This window comes from Notothenia rossii (genome assembly GCF_949606895.1).
Source record: "Notothenia rossii genome assembly, chromosome: 3".
NCBI classification, from domain to species: Eukaryota; Metazoa; Chordata; class Actinopteri; order Perciformes; family Nototheniidae; genus Notothenia; species Notothenia rossii.
The window spans coordinates 93,049,051-93,068,492 of NC_136901.1; the positions used below are offsets into that span (position 1 = coordinate 93,049,051).

Genomic DNA, 19,442 nt, shown 5'->3' on the forward strand with positions numbered 1-19,442 from the left:
CTGAAGGAAGATTACGCAAACGAGCTGCTGACGCCGCGGTCTCTGTCCTGGAGTTAGCACAATTAGAAAAAACGGCAGAGTGCCAACGGAGAAGCGGAGAGAAGGTGCTCGAAAAAGCTCAACCTGTTGGCGCTTCGGGCCAAAGCCCCGGACACTTTTCCACTTCTCCGTTGAAACTTACAACGGAGAGGGGAAACCAAGCTTCCCCCTCTCCGTCAAAAAAATTCATTTATCCATTTCAGACTACTGTCAGCACGAAATCGGAAACCCGGTTTTTGAGAGGACTCAGAAAAAAAACGGGTGTCTGATTTCATTGAGGAGGGGCTGAGAGCAGCGATACCTCTTCTTCAGGGCCGGTTGATACTCCTGGTGAGGGGGCAGGGGCCGTGGACTCAACCTGTGTTCCCCGGTGCACCGTACAAGTTAGACGGCTAATATGGTCCCCGGGCCCCCGCTAATCATGTTTTTATTATGTATACTGTGTATACTGTTTTTGTAAAAATCATGTGATAATTAAATAAATAATAAAACATGAATATAACCTTGAAGGCTTCCCAGGGGCAGATACAGTGCCAGGTACCAGACTATTTAAACAATGTTTACCCAAGATTCAGACACCTTCCCTGGCTTGTTAAATGCGGTGATGCACCCTGGATGTATCAGACTATTTTAAAGAACTTTTCCCCGCCTTTCAAACACTTATTAGGTTTTAGCCTGTAATTTTGCACGATATCATTTAACATTGACCAAAATGACAGGCTAAAACTCTCTTCCAGACGTTTACAAACACTTTTCCCGACCATTGAAACATTATTTCTGGCTTGTAAAGTGCATTGATGAGCCCTGGTAGTATCAGACTATTTAAAGGGTTACCAGGAGCATGAGAATATCCTCCACAAAAGGGGTGGTGGTGCCGTGAATAAGGCCGAATATGGATGCTGATGGGCGGACGGTAAAGCACCGCAAAATCCACCCCCCTTTTAGGGTTACCAGGGGCATGAGGTTCTGTAGGGTGTGATCATCTGGGTTTAGTCCGTGGGGGAGTGCTTAAGTCAGGGGGCCTCGACGCTCGATCCTCGGTCCTCGAAGTGCATTTAGAGAAATGAGATGTCCTTCAACATGGCGCGCTGAAATTCATTTCCGGGTCATTACTGGAGGACCGAGGAGTCGAGGAGGGGGATTTGACGAAGTGAGAAAAGGTCCGGGCCCTTTCTCATTTCTCGTATAACAGGCCCACTCTCTTTATTTGCTTTAGTTTAGTAGATATCTACAAACAAAGAGTCGATATTTTTCTAAAGCCATTTAGTGCTTCACATAATAAAATACACAACGGCTGTTAGCTGTTGGTGCGTGTGTGTGGTACAGTGTGTAGGTGTGCGTGGTACAGTGTGTGCGTAGATGCAGCGGACAGACCGGTGGGGAGAGGGGGGGGGGGATATATCCAGTCTCTGATAGTGTTACGTTATTATGAGAGTGCTCTGTTTGATTCTGAAATTGTATATATTTATTTAAATATATGTGTGTGTGTGTGTGTCCGCATCTGTAGCCTGTTATTGTCTCATTATACCGCACTGTGAATGAATCAAAGAAAATATATAAGTCATCATGAACACATCTGTCCATCAGACAGAGAGCTGCTGTGTCTCCTGTCATCATTAATGGACGTCTCTTTAAAATGACCGCTCAGAGGAGAGGAGTTCTCATTTCTCTAACCGCCTGCTGCTTCCCCTCCTCTCTCCTCGGTTCCCCTCCTCGGCTCCTCCGCTCGCATCTCCTATGGGCGGGACTAAGTCTCGAGGATAGGAGTCGAGGAGGGGAGTCGAGGAGGGGAGTTAGAGAAATGAGAAAGGTGTGGGTACCATATGTGTTCGGGGTACCATATGTGTTCGGGGTCCGTCTCATACCAGTGACGTCACGACGTACGACGTGACGAGGTAATGATGTCACGCATTGTGATTTTGATCAATACATTACATTGCATTTAGCCGACGCTTAAGTACATTCGACCAACAAGATAAAACTTGAAGAAATACAATACAAACTTGAAGAAAAACAAAGACGAATGAGGAGAAGAATAAGAGAAATCGAAGGTAAGAAGTATATAACGTAATATGGTAGGTAATATGTAATATGTTCAGTGCCGTTGGTACGTTAGCTCAAACGGTAACAACGGACTATTTTTCTTAGCGGATGCAGCGGATGCATGTCAATTTAAATCAATACATACAACTATTTCACATGTACAATATTTTCTTAGCCCTAATACTTAATACTACTTATTTCGTTTTGATTGTTATATTTGATTATATTATATATTATCAATAAATTAAATATTATATATCAATATGATATACTTTTGTATATAATAGAGTATCAAAAACAGTATTTATTAAGTAAGGGATTTTTTCCTCAAATGTCAGTTTCAAGAAAGATGAAAGATTTTATGCATGAAGTGCAAAATATCCTGGAACCCTTCAAAAAAGAAAAGAAGGTACAGGTATGTTGAAATACTTCACAAAAAGTGAGTTGTATGTTGTAATAGTTGTATGTTGATAAAAAATCTGTGTAGTTTTTCAAAATATAATGAACGAAGTCATAGAGGGAAATAAATAGCACAGTATGTGGAAAATATGAAAACAGCATGTTGAAAAAAAGTAATGTTAGAATAACATTAAATAATTCACAGTAAAGCATCTAAAAAACATTTAAAAAAAAGTCAGGTTATTAAAGTTATCAAAACTGTATTGTTTCACCGAAACAGTGTTAAAATCACAAACTTTTAGATTTTGAATCTTTAAGAAACTCAATTCATTACAAATTAATTCATATTTGACCAAGTTGTAAAGTTTGTATCCATTAAAGTTTAGCTATAAGTATCTTTGTAGAAGGAAAAAAAGCATAAATCTGTTCATAGTCTTAGCATAGTATTTCATATATATAATTTAAAAACTGTCAGTGTAGAATGTCCGTACATTTATTTTAAAAGTACTAGTATAGTATGTCAAAAGTATCTTGAAAAAAAAGTACAAGTATAGTATGTAGTTAAGAAGTATATTATGTAGTTTTTCTGCAATGTCAGTATAGGATTTAAAAAAAAGAAAGAAAGTCATAGTATAGTTTGTCTAAAAGATCTTGAAAAAAAGTCATGACATTGTTTGTTGAAATGGGTTTGAATAAACACATCACGTCAAATTGTATCAAGTGCATCAGACAACTCCAATTACTCCATTTGAACCATATTTCTAAATAACAAAAGAATGGTCATAGTATATAGCAGGGCTATTTAATAGTGCATTTAGAAATCACAAACTTGCCTTTTAGAGTCACAGTCTTTAAGAACATGTAAAGTAATTGACAATCTACCAGTTGTAAAATGTGCCAGATAATTCCGTCTCACTCGGTAGAGCTGAACATCGTAGTAGCCTAGCTTAGTGTGATTTTCTTTTGCGGTTTTTGTTGAAGAGTAACCTTGTTTTTTCCTCTGTTGTTCCAGTGTCTGCTCGAGCCAGCCTGAGTCCTGCCGCCGCCACCAGCGTGAACTAGATTCACCTTCATTTTGTGGATTGTTTTTTAGTTGCTACTTTTTTCCTTTATTAAACTTTGTTAAAAGACTGAATCCATCTGGTCTCTGCCATTGTAGGTCCTGAAGTTTTGACCCAGCTCTAACAGTCAAGGGGTCAAAGAAATGAACGTTTGTGATTATTAGCGAATCGGTTGCAGATGGGTGAAAACAGGCTTAGGGAGTAACGTATTACATGTAACGGCATTAGGTCATCAGGATACAAAATAGGAAAATGTATTCCCTTACAGTTACAGAAGCAAAAACACTCCGATAACAGGTACATTTATGTAAAACAGGGCTCATTACCAGGATAGCAATGATACAACACATTTAGAAATAAAGAACAATACATCAAATCATCCTATACGGAAACTTGGAGCCCTCAATCCAAAATAAAATGGTTCATCAACAGTCAGTGGTTAACGTATACATCAGAATGACAAAAACATTAAACATATTGTCCACTTATGTTGATACAGATGGAGTTCATTTAAGTCTTATATGGATGTTGTACAACAATGTTAATCCAGTCAGACAGATTTCTCTCACGTGTGAACAGTCATAAGACTTATTCATTGTCCTCTCCATCAGCTTCTGTTTCCATGTGTTCAGCTGAGCTGCTGATTGGAGGCTATGCCTCTCCGTTATCCTCAGTTTGAATTTCATTAAGCTGTGAGGACTGACGACCAACACACTTGTGCCTTTGGAAATGACCATGCCATCGAAATATTTTGTCACAAACATTGCAGCTGTATATTTCCTCTCCTGTGTGGACTCTCATGTGAATCTTTAAATTTCCACTCCGTGAAAAAGCTTTCTCACAAACTGAGCATTTGAATGGTTTCTCTCCTGTGTGGAATATCATGTGTGTCTTTAAATGTTCACTCTGTGAAAAAGCTTTCTCACAAACTGAGCATTTGAATGGTTTCTCTCCTCTGTGGATTCTCATGTGTGTCTTTAAATGTTCACTCCGTGAAAAAGCTTTCTCACAAACTGAGCATTTGAATGGTTTCTCTCCTCTGTGGATTCTCATGTGTCGATCTAGATTCTTTCTATATCTAAAAGCTTTCTCACAAACTGAGCATTTGAATGGTTCCTCTCCTGTGTGGAATATCATGTGTGTCTTTACAAGTTCACTCCGTGAAAAAGCTTTCTCACAAATTGAGCATTTGAATGGTTTCTCTCCTGTGTGGATTCTCATGTGTGTCTTTAAAGTTATATTCAGTGAAAAAGCTTTCTCACAAACTGAGCAGTGAAAGGGTTTCTCTCCTGTGTGGATTCTCATGTGTCTATTTAGATCTCTTCCATATTTAAAAGCTTTCTTACAGACTGAGCAGCTGAGTGGTTTCTTTTCAGCACTATGTCGGGGATCACTGAAAGATTCTTGTCTATTTTTCAGTGAGTTTGAGCCTGAGGCAGGTTCTCTGGTCTCCTTCCAATCAGCACTGTGTTCAGCATCAGGTTCAGAAGAGTCATCAGTGTCTTCAGAAGAGTCTCCAGTGTGGTCCTCAGTCTTTGGTAGTAAACTGCTCTCTGGATCTGAGTTCCTGGCTGGTTCTGGTCCTCGACAATCATCTCCATCAGCTTCTGTTTCCATGTGTTCAGTTTGTCTTTGATGAGGCTGTGAGGACTGAGGTTTCCCTTTATCATCTTCACTCTTCACAGGGTCAGGAGTGAAAGTGGACTTGGTGATATCAGTCTCCTCCAGCTCCTGAAGCTGCTCTCCCTCCTGACTGATCCTGAGTTCCTCCTGTTCCTGCTTAATGTGTGGGGGGGGCTCTGGGTCCTCCTGGTCCACACTTGTGCTCCACTCCTGCTGGTCAGGGAGAGGCTCTTCTTTAACCACCACCAGCTGCTGGACATCTGCAGGAAACAGGAAACACGCTGTGATATCAGTTTTGGACTTAGTCAATATAATTAGGTATGTTATTGAATTACAGTTTCCAGAGAAGAGAGGCCCATCTTCCCGTCCGCAGTTATTAGGGGTGAGCAGAAGTGCAAAGAGGCCCTCCTCAGGATAATACAGTTAAGTGTTGTTAGTTAGGTGGTTCATATTCTGACAGGGTATGAATTACACGTAAAGAGGTCACGAGATAATGACCTTTCGACTAGGGGTCAGGGCCAATATTCCGCATTTGACTGATTATCGGTATCGGCCTTTTTTTTAATCAAATTGCAGATAAAACTTTGGCTCTGATGCGGCCGTTTCTCTGGCTGCAGTCACCACTCTGTGTACACGAGCAGTGTTGGGACTAACGCGTTATAGTAACTCGTTACTATAACGCAACTACTTTTTGCGGTAACTAATAGCGTTACTAGTTACCTATTCCCATTAAGTAACGCCGTTATAGTTACTGTGATTTAAATGGGTGCGTTACTGCGTTACATTATGTGATGGAACTGAACCGAATCTCCCTGCAGATGTAATTTACAGGCGAATACAGCGATGTCCTCTCACAGTACCATGGAAAAGTGAGAGTGACCAGAGAGGAGTTATGATTGGTTAACGCGGGGTAACATTTCAGGGTAAGCCAATCAGAGACAGAGTTGGGCGGGTCTTGCCTTATGGGGAAAATACACAGACACACAAACACTTGCTAACACACACACCTACACAGCAACGCTCACCACCAGCACACACACACACGCAATGGCAGATGCAAGTATCAGCGAGAGCAGCAGCGCATTTACAACTTGGAAATATAACCGCTATTTTCAATTTGTGGGGATAAAGGACGCAAAAGATATTACGGTCAAATGTAAACTGTGTGCAGGACAGAAAGCATTGTCCACATCGAATAACAGCAATGCCAATCTCCTGAAGCACCTAACTAATGTACATGGGGCTATAAAACTAGTTGCCACCATCTCAACCATCGGCAGTGCCTGTCAAAATGTCTAAACATATCTTTTGTGTTTTATTGTTCCACTACATTTCATAATGATAATTGCTACAATTATGGGGAGTTGTCTTTTCTCTTACTGTGCCAGAACAACACAAAAACATTTATTTTTATTGTTATTATGTTTAAAGTAAAGTAAAGTAACTTGTTACTTTTATAATTTAGTAACTAATAAAGTAACTAGTCACTTTTTTGAGAGCAGTAACTATAACTATTACGAGTTACTTTTTAAAAGTAACTTGCCCAACTCTGTACACGAGCAATGTCCCGCCCATAGCGCTATCTGATAGGCTATTACTGAAGTGTCAATCAACACTGAAGATTTTCCGGGCGGGAGCCAGCCAGAGAGGCGGGACCTTCTCAGATTACAGGCAGGTGCGAAAGAACGCAGACACAGACAGAAGCAAGCAGCAGCGCTGAGCGGCAGAGCCATACATGTGTTAAACTGAAGTTCAATAAACATCCCAATCCCCTCAGCTGAAGTTGCAAAAACACCACTATTTTATGATCCAATTCTATCAGTTTCCCAGTTACACAGGGACGCAGGAAGTCAGTCAGAGTTGGGGGTGCGTGCAGCGTCTCGCAGCGGAGTAACTGTGGTGCGGAGTGGGGGGGGGGGCTGCGAGTGGAGCCTCGCAGTTTTTCAGGTTGATATGTGAAGCTCATTAGCTAGCCAACACGTATCTAGCAAATGTTTAGCAACATATTAGAAGTGAGGCTACTAGACTAACGTTAGGTATATTGTAATAGCCTCACTTTTAATAGTTTGCAAAACATTACATTACTATTACACAGTGTTTTACAGTTGCTAGCAGCTTATTGGGATTTTATGCTAGATAGACAGGCATTGTTTTTGATATAATAAATATAGAGAGGAAACCAGTTGTAAGATGCTTAAAAGTTAGTTAAACATAATATATGCTTAAATGCATTTCAAACAAGTTGTGTTGGAGTTTGTGTTATTCTACATTTTGACACCAAGATTTTCTGATTTTACTGCAAATGTATATCTGTTCCAAATATCGGTTGTCGGTCTCCTTGATTACAAATAATCGGTATCAGTATCGGCCTTGGAAAAGCCATATCGGTCGATCCCTACTTTCGACATCTGGAACATATGTTGGTGTGTTGGCTTTCCACTTACAGTTAAAAATGAAAAAGGGTTTTTTCTTCTGGTTTAGCACTAACCGCAATGTAAACAATGAATTGTATTTGGGATTGTTCACAGATGCACTACGCCTACATTATAGAATGAAAATACTGTGTTACAAATTAAAATCCTGCATTCAAACAAGGGCTGCTCGATTATGGCAAAAATCATAATCACGATTATTTCTGGTCAATATTGATAGTTAGTAAAAGTTGACTGTACGCTAGAGACCGGAGGATAAAGACACGGCAACTAAAGCTTCCCTTGTGAAGTGTTTATATGCATTTATTAAACAGACTGCAAGTCACAACATAACCTGGCTGAGGGCTTTTAGGGAGGGGGAGGGGGGGGGGGGCAGGATGTCAGAATCAGAATACCTTTATTAGTCCCACAGAGGGGACACTTGCATCGTTACAGCAGGAAAGAGCCACAGACAGCTTAATGTTACATATGTTAAAAAAGTACTAAGTTATGATCTAATAAAAATATAATAAAAAAAATAAAAGTAAGAAAAATAGTTTGTATGTATAACGCAAGGGAATGCAGCAAAATAATCGGGTTTTTTCGATTGCGTTGTTTACATATTCGTTGCAAGCCAAAATTGTAATAGAGATTAAAATATGATTGATTGCACAGCCCTAATTCAAACCTTATTTAAGTAAAAGAATGCTAGTACAGTGTTTCCCCTACCATTGTCTTGGAGGGGCGCTGCGCTGCCCTGAAACTCAAAGTATTTAAAAAAAATAAAAAATTATAATTTTGTTTTTATATACAGTGGGGCAAAAAAGTATTTAGTCAGCCACCAATTGTGCAAGTTCTCCCACTTAAAAAGATGAGAGAGGCCTGTAATTTTCATCCTAGGTATACCTCAACTATGAGAGATAAAATGAGAAAAAAAAAAATCCAGAAAATCACACTGTCTGATTTTTAAAGAATTTATTTTCAAATTATGGTGGAAAATAAGTATTTGTTCAATAACAAAAGTTAATCTCAATACTTTGTTATATACCCTTTGTTGGCAATGACAGAGGTCAAGGGATTGACCAATCAGATGAGGCCCACGTCATGCCCCTGCCAACCTGTGATTGGTCAGGGCCATGCCAAGGGAAGCCCGCCGCCTCTGCCTTCCCTTGGAGGCTGGCGATTTGATTGGATTGTGAGGCAAGGGAATCCCTTTCCTCACAATCCAATCAAATCGCATCAACATCAGTTTTACTACGTAGTACTGTAACTGTCATCCTACCGCCGTTAGAAATTATCAAGCAAATGAAGCATTATGGAGGGAGGAGATTTGACGTACTTAATTAAGCATAACTTCACTAAACTTCCGCAACAGCAGCAACTAAAAATTAAAGCAGATGACAGGCCAACGCCCACACTCGAGCTGTGTACACAGAGGAATAAGGGAGCGAATCGGACGGACAATTATGTCCACACGGAGTGGCCAACTGGAAGCGCTAAACTTCAGCGTCTATTTTGCTGGCCATGTTTTCTTTTTGACAAGGATTCGTGCCCCCTGAACAATCCTTGGGCAACTTCAGGATTCATCGACCTTGCCAACCTGTCACGGGCAATTGAGAGGCACGGTAAATCCAAAAATCATATAGATTGTGCTGTGAAATTAAAGCTTTTTGGACGCGTCAGGATTGACGAGGCTCTGGATGTAGCAAGAACCATTAGCACAAAGAAGCACAACGAACAAGTACAAAAGAACCGGGATATTCTGAGGAAACTCATCATTGCCGCTCTGTACCTTGCCCGTCAAGAGCAAGCATTCAGGGGACACAATGAGGCAGCTGGCAGCTCTAACGGGGGCAATTTCGTAAAGCTGGTACGTGCATTTGCAGAGTTTGACACTGCACTCGCGGAGCACTTGGGATCGTCAACCGTCTTCAGCGGTATGTCAAACACCATACAAAATGACATCATTGAGAGCATAGCTCGTTGTATCCAGGATGAAACTGATAAAGAAATACACATTTCTCCTTTCATTGCTGTACAAGTGGATGACCCATCAGACATCTCCAATAAGTGCCAATTCACTATCATAATCAGATATGTGAATGAAAAAGGCAGTGTGTGTGAACGTTTCCTCGGCTTTTTTGATGTCAGCTTGGAAAGAGACGCAAAAGCTGTAACATCAGTTGTCATGAGAGCCATCGGGAACTACAGTCCAACAAACAAATTGATCTGTCAGACTTATGACGGAGCAAGCTGCATGAGTGGACAGCACGGTGGCGTTCAGGCTTTAGTGAAAGCACACTGCCCCAATGCGCTATTCATCCACTGTTATGCTCACAAATTAAATGTGGTTTTAGCACAAGGCACAAACAACATTCAAGCAGCCAAACTGTTTTTTGCCAATCTCGATGCCTTCCACAATTATTTCTCACGTTCATGTAAGAGATCAGCACTACTGTCTGAAGTTGATCGAGCTGTGTGTGTACCAGGGGGTTCTGCTGTGAGATGGAACTTTAAAAGCCGCGCAGTAATCGCCATCCATGAAGGACGCGGATCGCTCTGTATCGCTTTTGACAGGATAATGACAGAGCAGGGATGGGACAAAGACACCATTGCACAGAGTGCTTCCTTGAAGCAAAAACTTGAGGATTTTGACTTCACCTTCCTGCTCGGAATTCCTGCTTCCTGCTTCGGCCTCACAGAACCACTCTTCCAGGTTCTGCAAAGCAAGACGGCGGACATCAAAAAATGCCAAGATCGGATCATGAGCACTCTCAGCGCTCTCAAAGCCACAAGAACAGATGAGACATTCAGTCGCATTTACGATGACACGGTCAAAGCAGTCTGCGATCCCGTGCCCCGACGTAAACGACGTCGCCACGGCTGGGACGACCTGGAGCAGGGGTTTAACCAGCGCCAAGAAGGAGACGAGGAAACGGTTGTGTCTTTCCGGCGTCTTTACTTCCAGGTTGTTGACGGCATAGTGTTGCACATGACCCAAAGATTTGCAGATATGGAGCACCTGAACTTTTTTCGGATACTGGAACACACATCATTCGCATCGTTCTGCAAGCCTGCTGCATTTCCCAGGAGTGAGCTGGCTCAGCTGATCAACACCAATCCATTCTTTGATGAGCAGAAGTTAAGGAATGAGCTGCACATGCTGTACAACAACAGGTTGTTTCACAAGCCACCAGGAAAGCTGATACAGCTTCTTATTGAGGATGACCTACGGGGCACACTCTCCGAGGTCTACAAGCTACTCCAGCTCATGCTCACGATACCAGCAACCAGCACATCAGCAGAGCGCTCCTTTTCCTGTCTAAAAATTCTCAATGAATCCATCACTGACAATAATCTGGACTTTCTCTGTATCACAGAAACTTGGCAAAAACCACAGGAATACTTCTCCCTCAACCAGACAACACCCCCAGGATACACATATATTGAAAAACCACGCGACCATGGGCGTGGAGGTGGAATTGCCACAATTCTAAGAAATAATATTAAAACAATTGCAATAAGCATCCCTTGCCCCTCCTCATTTGAACACCTTGCATTTAAACTGTCTTGTCCAAAGCCCCTGGTTACAGCAGTCATTTACCGTCTCCCCAAACCAAACCCTGCTTTCCCCTCGGATCTTGCTGAATTCCTCACACAACTTTGCTCTATCTCTCCATCTGTATTATTACTTGGTGATTTCAATATTCATGTCGACTCAAACGACTCCAATATCGCTACAGAACTCCTGGACATACTCAACTGTTTCAATATCACACAACATGTTGATTTTCCCACCCATAAAAAAGGTCACACACTGGACCTGATTTGCACCACTGGCATCGCCATCAGCAACCTGACCACCTATGACCTCACCATCTCCGATCACCTGGCCCTCATCATGGACATCCTAACCCCAACCCCCCTCATCAAGCAGAAGCGCACCATACAATTCCGGAATATCAAGTCCATACACCCCTCCTCCCTTTCCTCCCTACTGGCTGACACTATCCCTGACTCCACCGTCACCCAGAATGTTTCCCCTACTAACCTGGTCAACACCTACAACAATGCTCTCTCCTCCTGTCTCAACCAACTCGCTCCAATAAAAACCAAGTATCTCTCTTTCACTCACTCGGCCCTCTGGTACACCGATTATCTCCGTTGCCTCAAAACGAAAGGTCGCCAGCTCGAAAGACATGCTAAACGAACTGGTCTCACTATCCACAAAGACATTTATAGACTGCATCAACAGCAGTACAAAGATGCCCTCAACAGTGCACGCTCCTTCCACTACTCCTCTGTAATATAATCTGGCAGCAATAACCCAAAGTCCCTTTTTCAACTATTAACAAGCTCCTCAACCCCATGGATAATATCTCCAACTCCTTCACCACCTCAAAGTGTGAATCCTTCCTCTCATTCCTCCAAGGCAAAATTGAAACAATACACAGCAACATAGCCAACTCCTCCGTCTCGTCCACCACCCATCCTTTTCCGGAACCTGCCTACCCTCCGTCTTCCAGGCACCCTTTTACAGCAAATTACTTCACTGGACATAGTTACCCAAGTCACCGGCATGAATACCTCAACTTCCATCCTGGACCCCATGCCCTCCACCCTTGTCAAGGCCTGCCTCCACCAACTCACTCATCTTATCACCAGAGTCATTAACTCCTCTCTGTCCACTGGACTCGTACCCCCTGATCTGAAACTCGCTGCTGTCACTCCCATACTCAAAAAACCTGGTCTCAACCCTGATTCCCTCAATAACTACCGGCCCATCTCTAACCTCCCATTCCTGTCAAAGATTCTGGAGCGAACTGTTGCCTTGCAACTAAAATCCCATCTGGACTGCAATAACCTTCATGAACCTTTTCAATCTGGTTTCCGTACTCGCCACAGCACAGAATCTGCCCTACTCAAGGTGACCAATGACATTCTCCTCTCTGCTGACTCTGGTTCCCTCTCAATTCTCATTCTCCTTCACCTAACAGCCGTATTTGACACGATCAACCATTCCATCCTCATCAACCGCCTCCAATCTTCCATTGGCATTACCGGTACTGCCCTCTCCTGGTTTAAATCATATCTCTCTGACAGACATCAATTCATCTCCATTAACAACTCCAAATCCCCCACAGCCCCTGTCAATCATGGCGTCCCTCAGGGTTCTGTACTTGGTCCCCTTATGTTCATCATCTACATCCTCCCAATTGGACAAATCCTCTGTTAACACCAACTCCAGTTCCACTGTTATGCTGATGACACACAGCTCTACTTCTCAAAAAAATCAATTTATCCAACCACACACTCCCAGCTCAGCAGCTGCCTCACTGATATTAAAATTTGGATGCAAAACAATTAACTTAACACACTTAACTGTGACAAATCAGAACTTATAATCATTGGCCCAAACTCACTTACCCGCTCAACCCAAGATTTTTCTCTTACCATTGATGGCTCCATTGTCAACCCCTCCACTCACATCCGTAACCTTGACATCATCCTCAACCCCACCCTCACTTTCTTCCCTCACGTCAACCAGGTCACAAAAAACGCATTCTTCCATTTAAAGAACATCGCCCGCATTAGACCCTCCCTCTCATCGACCGCCGCTGAAACTCTGATCCATGCCTTTATAACATCCCGACTGGATTACTGCAACAGCATACTTTTTTGATCACTTGCATTCACACAAAAAAAACTTCAATATGTCCAAAACTCAGCTGCCCGCTTGCTCACCTCCACCCGACGCTCCGACCACATCACCCCTATCCTCCACGACCTCCACTGGCTCCCCATCAAACAACGCATTGACTTTAAAATATTACTTTTCACTTTCAAAGCCCTCAACAACCTTGCCCCCCCCTACCTCTGTGACCTCATCCAACGACACACCCCCACCCGTCGCCTCAGGTCTGCTGAAGCTAACCTACTGCAGCCCATCAGGACAAAGCTCCGGACCTGGGGTGACAGGGCCTTCGCAGCAGCCTCCCCCACTCTGGAGCTCCCTCCCCAGCCACGTCAGATCCGCCAACACTCTCACATCATTCAAACAACCCCTTAAAACTCACCTTTTCACTCTTGCCTTCAACTCCTAATCCACTAACCCCTTGCCCTTATTCCTCCTACCTTAGCACTTTCTACTTTTGTTGTTATTTTGTTTTACTTGCTTGTAAGCGCTTTGAGCACCAGGAAAAGCGCTTTATAAATGTAATGTATTATTATTATTAAAAAGGATCAAAACGTATCTGAGGAACACGTGTTGACAGCACAGACTTGTCAACCTAGCCACAATATCCATTGACGCTGTTGTTGTGGAGGACCTAAAGGCCACTGGGAAGTTCTATGACATTGTTATTGACCACTTCGCTACCATGAAAGACAGGAGAATGGCCTTCCTCTTCAAACAGGGTGAGTGAAATGCACACCCCTTTCTCTCTGTGGCATACCTGTTGCCTGAACTGCCCGTGTAGCTATGTGTGCAATTTCTGATGTGGTTCTGTTGGTTATTGTGCATTGCTTGCCTGGATTTAGCTGCAGGTGTTAGTCAGTCTGAAGTAGTTGTTTTATTGCAGTTGTTTAATTAGCACAGGCCAAGTTTGGCCAACCCGTCAACATCTCAAACGAATGTTCAAAGTGATTCAACTGATAAAGCGCAAGGTGAATCGAAAAGCAAAGAGGAATGTTGTTGTTGTTGTCCATTCACTTCCGGTAAAAGTTCCTTCAAAATAAGAGTCCCGATCTTATTACTACCAAAATAAAAGTGCAAAACAAAACTGTACCATAGGAAAATATTGGCATACAAATATAATCACTTCTATAAAAAGGTAACACATTTTAAATATAGTATATACATATTAAAAAGGTAATTTACAGCATTAATAATTCATATCTAATTCTTAACTGTGAATGGTTTTCATTTATTTAACATTTGAAATGTATTAGTCTGGCCAATGACAGAACCACAATCCAAGACTTCAATGCTGAAGTGCCAATGGATCTATGGTGGGGGTCAGCACAAAGGTCAAGAAAACCCAGATTTGAAAGGAAGACAATGGATGACGAAGGAACTAGTGACTTGCTCAATTCCTTTTTGGGGGGTCTGTGAAGAAGATGACAACAGCTACACTACTGGTGTTTTGTATACCAGCAATTGAGGGTGGACAAGTTTACTGCCATTTTAGTTTCAAATAATTGTGTTAATTACTTATTGTAAAGCATTTGAACATTCTTTTGTGTAACATGTTCATTATTAAGTTGATGTATAACTGTATAATATCTTAATTATTTAAAATATAAGGTGACTAAAAATGGCAACCGTATTTTCAGTTTTGGCAACCAAAAGCTGATACCTGGTTGCCAGCCTGGCAACCACTTTTAAAAGTTAGCGTTGAGCCATAGTATGGCAAGACCCACTCAACTTAGTGAAGAGAAACCACCGTCCATCATCATCACTTTAAGAAATGAAGGCCAGTCGATCCGGAAAATGTCAAGAACTTTGAATGTATCCTCAAGTGCACTCACAAAAACCACTGAACGCTATAATAATTCCATATGTGTTGTTTTATAGTTTTGATGGCTTCAGTATTAATCTACAATGTAGAACCAATTTAAATAAATAAAAAATTTGAATGAGAATATGTGTCCAAACTTTTGACTGCATCTAATACTAGTGTATATCTCTCTTAAAATATATATTCTGTGTGTATGTATATATATATATATATATATATATATATATATATATATATATATATATACAGAATATATTATAAATACATGTTGGCAATACTTGATTGATGAGATTTTACATTAATTTATATTAATGTTTGAATTACTTTATGACCTTTGTGCTAGTTCCCCTATTCTTTATCAAGTAACATTTTAGATGTTTTTAATTTATGATTGAACATATTTGTTATTGATTTTTTAATGAATTATTCTCCTGCAATTTGAATTAATCCAAAGTATTTTTTTTATTTCCTTTTTACACATTTAAAAAGAAAAGGTGAATAAATAAGCACATTAAAACTAAATGATCAATTTATGTCACATTTAATCAACGAGTGCCTACATGTATGGTTAATATTTAAATTAGTACATTAAACGGCATATTATTGAATGTATTTATTTTTATAAATATATTTATTTTGGAAGGTTTGCTCTTCTGTAATAAATTATAATTATTATAATTAAGTACATTTGTCTCATAATACTTACATACTTTTACTTAAAGATATGAATGCAGTACTTTAACTTCTAATGGAGTATTTTCACAGTGTGGTGTTTGTACTTCTCCTTCAGGATCTACTACCTGCACAGGGGCGGATCTACCAGGGTGGCATGGGGTGTCAACTGCCACCCTAAAAAATAGCCTTGCCACCCCAGTTGGCATCTTTGTTTTGAAAGAAAAGTTGTGGCTCATCTGACATTTATGAGAGAAAATCTCTAATGTCCGAGTGCAAGTGAATGCAGCACAAGACGCGAGCCTTGTAACCCCCCCCCCCGGCGCGAGAACAAAATGGTAATAGCTGCATTCAGCTGTTATAGGTATCCGAACTTGATGCTCTGCTCATGGATGACTTGATGAGCATAAACAACTGTTAAGATGAGGACCTTGTATGTGTGTAAATAAAAACATTTCTTTGTGGGGGTCTGCCCCCCAAAAAACAGTTTTAAGTCCTGAGAAAGCCAAATAAGACGGTGTGTAAAACTACACTGCCCAGCCAAAAAAAAGTAACCACTTTGATTTAACTAGGCCAGTAGGTAAGGAATTTCCACTGGATCATAACTGCAGCGATGTATATGTTTTAGCTGAATACACGTTTTTTTTTAACTCTCAAATCAAATACAATTTTATTTATAAAGCACATTTGAAAACGATTTTTGATCGAGCCAAAGTGCTGTACATGTAATAAAAACACATTACTACACTAACTGATGCAGTTAGTCACTTCTTTAATGTTTGTTCTTGCTGATGTAAAGTCAAGGTTGTGACTGTTTGCAGTAAAGTCGTGGGGCGCTGAACTGTTCCTTTGAATCTTTTGAATTTTGATACATGATATAATTACTTGTCTTTCAAATTTGAAGGAGGGTGAGCAAGCATCTTGAGGAACATTCATCATTAACTCCTCCAAAATATATAATTTATTCAATAATAAATTAATAGTGAATCATAACACTGATTGACAACTGATAGGAATTATATGATTGTTAATAGTATAGACCCTCCAGAAAAACGCGGGCAAAAATCCTTGATTATGCGATTAAACATGCGGGGTTTTATGTGATTTTATGCGGTGAAATTGCAACTTTGTGCGGAAAAATGCGGGGATTATGCGGCTTTTTGATAAATATGCGGCATTTTGCTGATTATGCGGTAAATTCTGCGATCGCAGAATCGCGTTTTTCTGGAGGGTCTAATAGTATCATATTCATTCAGACAAACATCGATGAGACAGTTAATTAATGTACTTATTGCAGCAGTCTGCATAGATTTGGTACCCCTGCTGGTCTAAGAGTGAGAAAAACTCATTCAGTTATTGTTCAGTTAAAATTCATTAAATTATGTCTGCCACCCTATATATCTATATTTAAGGCTTTACTGATGTGCCACAATAATGTCACCTAATGTTATTGAGCCAACATATTAATATTGTGGCTTTCCAAGTTAATATTGATTGATCTGACTGCGAATAAATCAGTATATACTTCTGCCAGGGGATGCCACCCCTCAAATTCTCCTGCCACCCTCTTGCCACCCAATGAATATTTGTCTAGATCCGCCCCTGTACCTGCAGCAAGTGCTGATAAAGGGTCAAAAGTGTTATTAATGTGACAATAAAGTGTTACTGAAGAGTGTAAAGTGTTAATGAAGAGTAAAGGGAACATACCTGCTCTGTGTATCCGAAGCTGAGGCTGTAAAACAGCGTCCAGTAGTTTCTGGAGTCTCTTGTTCTCCTCTTTGGAAAGAAACAAGTCCTCCTCGAGCTGTGCTATTGTTTGTTCAAACGGTTCAAACAGAGCAAATATCTTTTCAGCAGCAGCAGCAAGTCGCTGCTTCTTCAACGACAGCAGCATTTGGACTTTACTCATGTTTCCTAGATCACCTTTTCCTGCAGACTCCGTCAAACACACCGTTTCTCTCTCCATCAAACTCTCAATCTGATTAGTGTTATTAACGTGTTTCCAGCTAGCATGCTAAGCTAGCTCCTATAGTCTGGTGACCAGACGTCCCCGTTTTCCGGGACATTCCCCGGTTGTATTGGCCTGTCCCCGGTTGAAACTGTCCCCGGAAATGTCCCAGTTGTTTTAATATACTTTAAAAACACATAGCAAGGTGAAATAAAACGTTTCATGTCAGGAAACACTGGGTAAAGAGACTGCGGTCATGCCAGCCCCCACTTCGGAAAACACAGTCAAGCCAGCCCGCACATTGTATTGCGGTGCGCGAATATCCTATGAATTACGGTAGAAGCCTGTAAAAACTGCCTTCAAAATAAAAGCGTTTACTCGGTCAATAACACATATACCTAAAAAACACACCAAAGATATTCATATATACTGGAGCTTAAATTAAGATATATGTACTATATAATGTGATCAATAATCATTTAAAACAAACTACGTATGTCTACCACATTATAACTGAGTGAATGTAAAATGTAAGGATACAGTTATGAAGATCTGACATTTCCACTGGGTGAATAATTTCAATTGATGTTGACACCATCTCACAACACTCCTAAAATAACTGAAGCACTATTTAAAATGTATGTTGTTTAAAATCTCAAATTAGATCTATTGTCCATCTAGATTTTGATTATTATTTAATGAAAACTGTCCATAATCAAAGAGTCATTCGAAGTCAATCAAATACTTATTTCACTACAGGGTTATAGCAGGAGACCCCATCTGGTCAATCAGAGAAAATAAGGACAATCTGATGTAGAGTTTCAAAATAAAATACTTTTAAAATCTCATATATGGGCTATCGTCCTTCTGTTTTTACACAAGAATAAATAAAAAACTGTCAAATTATCAAAGCCTTATTTCACTCCAGGGTGATAGCAGGACACCCCATCTTGTCACTCAGAGAGAATCAGGACAATCTGATGTACAGTTTCAAAATAAAAGACCTTTGAAGTCTCATATATGAGCTATCGTCCTTCTGTTTGTATCCAACAGTTAAAATGTTCGAATTACATTGAACCAGAATTTCCCCCCTTTTTTCTTTAACAGTGAAGAAAATTGGATATGTTAATGATATTTTGACCGCAAAACTCAAAATGTCCCCGGTTTTAATTTTGAAAATCTGGTCACCTTACTATAGTCCGAGGTAAACGCTCCAGAAAAAAGAGCACAGAGTCCATTCAGAGGTTTATCCAGACACACAGATGATGGATCAGTAGTGCTGGAGCTTTTTGTTCTTCTTCTTCTTCTTCTTCTTCTTCTTCTTCTTCTTCTTCTTCGATGTCTATTGGCGGTTGGCAAACCAACTTGTAGGTGCATTACCGCCACCAACTGGACTGCAGAAAACAATAAACAAAATCAATTAAATAAAATAAAGAACCAAAACTCTAGATTATTTTTAAATGTATCAATTCCTCTTAGAAATGCAATAATCTCACAATAAATATTGCCTGATGTTTTCCCTAACAGCCCTGATAGCGACAAGTCATGGAATGTTGCTTTCTTCAGTGTCTGGAAAAACACATTTCTCTGAGTATTTCCTGCAAAGCAGTAAAACATGCTCAACAGTTTCTGGCTGGCTGCAGTGTATACACTTTCCGGTTGGATGCTTTCCTATTATACTTAATGTATGATTGAGACCTGTATGTACGGTGGCTGGGAAGTGCAA

General features: G+C 40.6%; 1 protein-coding gene across 1 annotated transcript; it reads right to left on the minus strand.

The window, feature by feature from the left end:
* Positions 1 to 3,267: 3,267 nt before the first annotated feature.
* LOC307033888 (uncharacterized protein) lies at positions 3,268 to 18,232 on the minus strand. The gene is made up of 2 exons (XM_079672523.1): positions 17,476 to 18,232; positions 3,268 to 5,425 (listed from the first exon to the last, which is right to left on the minus strand). Exons 1-2 carry the CDS (start codon positions 17,732 to 17,734, stop codon positions 4,194 to 4,196), a joined length of 1,491 nt encoding a protein of 496 aa, XP_079528649.1. The 5' UTR covers positions 17,735 to 18,232; the 3' UTR covers positions 3,268 to 4,193.
* Between the last annotated feature and the right edge of the window lie 1,210 nt (positions 18,233 to 19,442).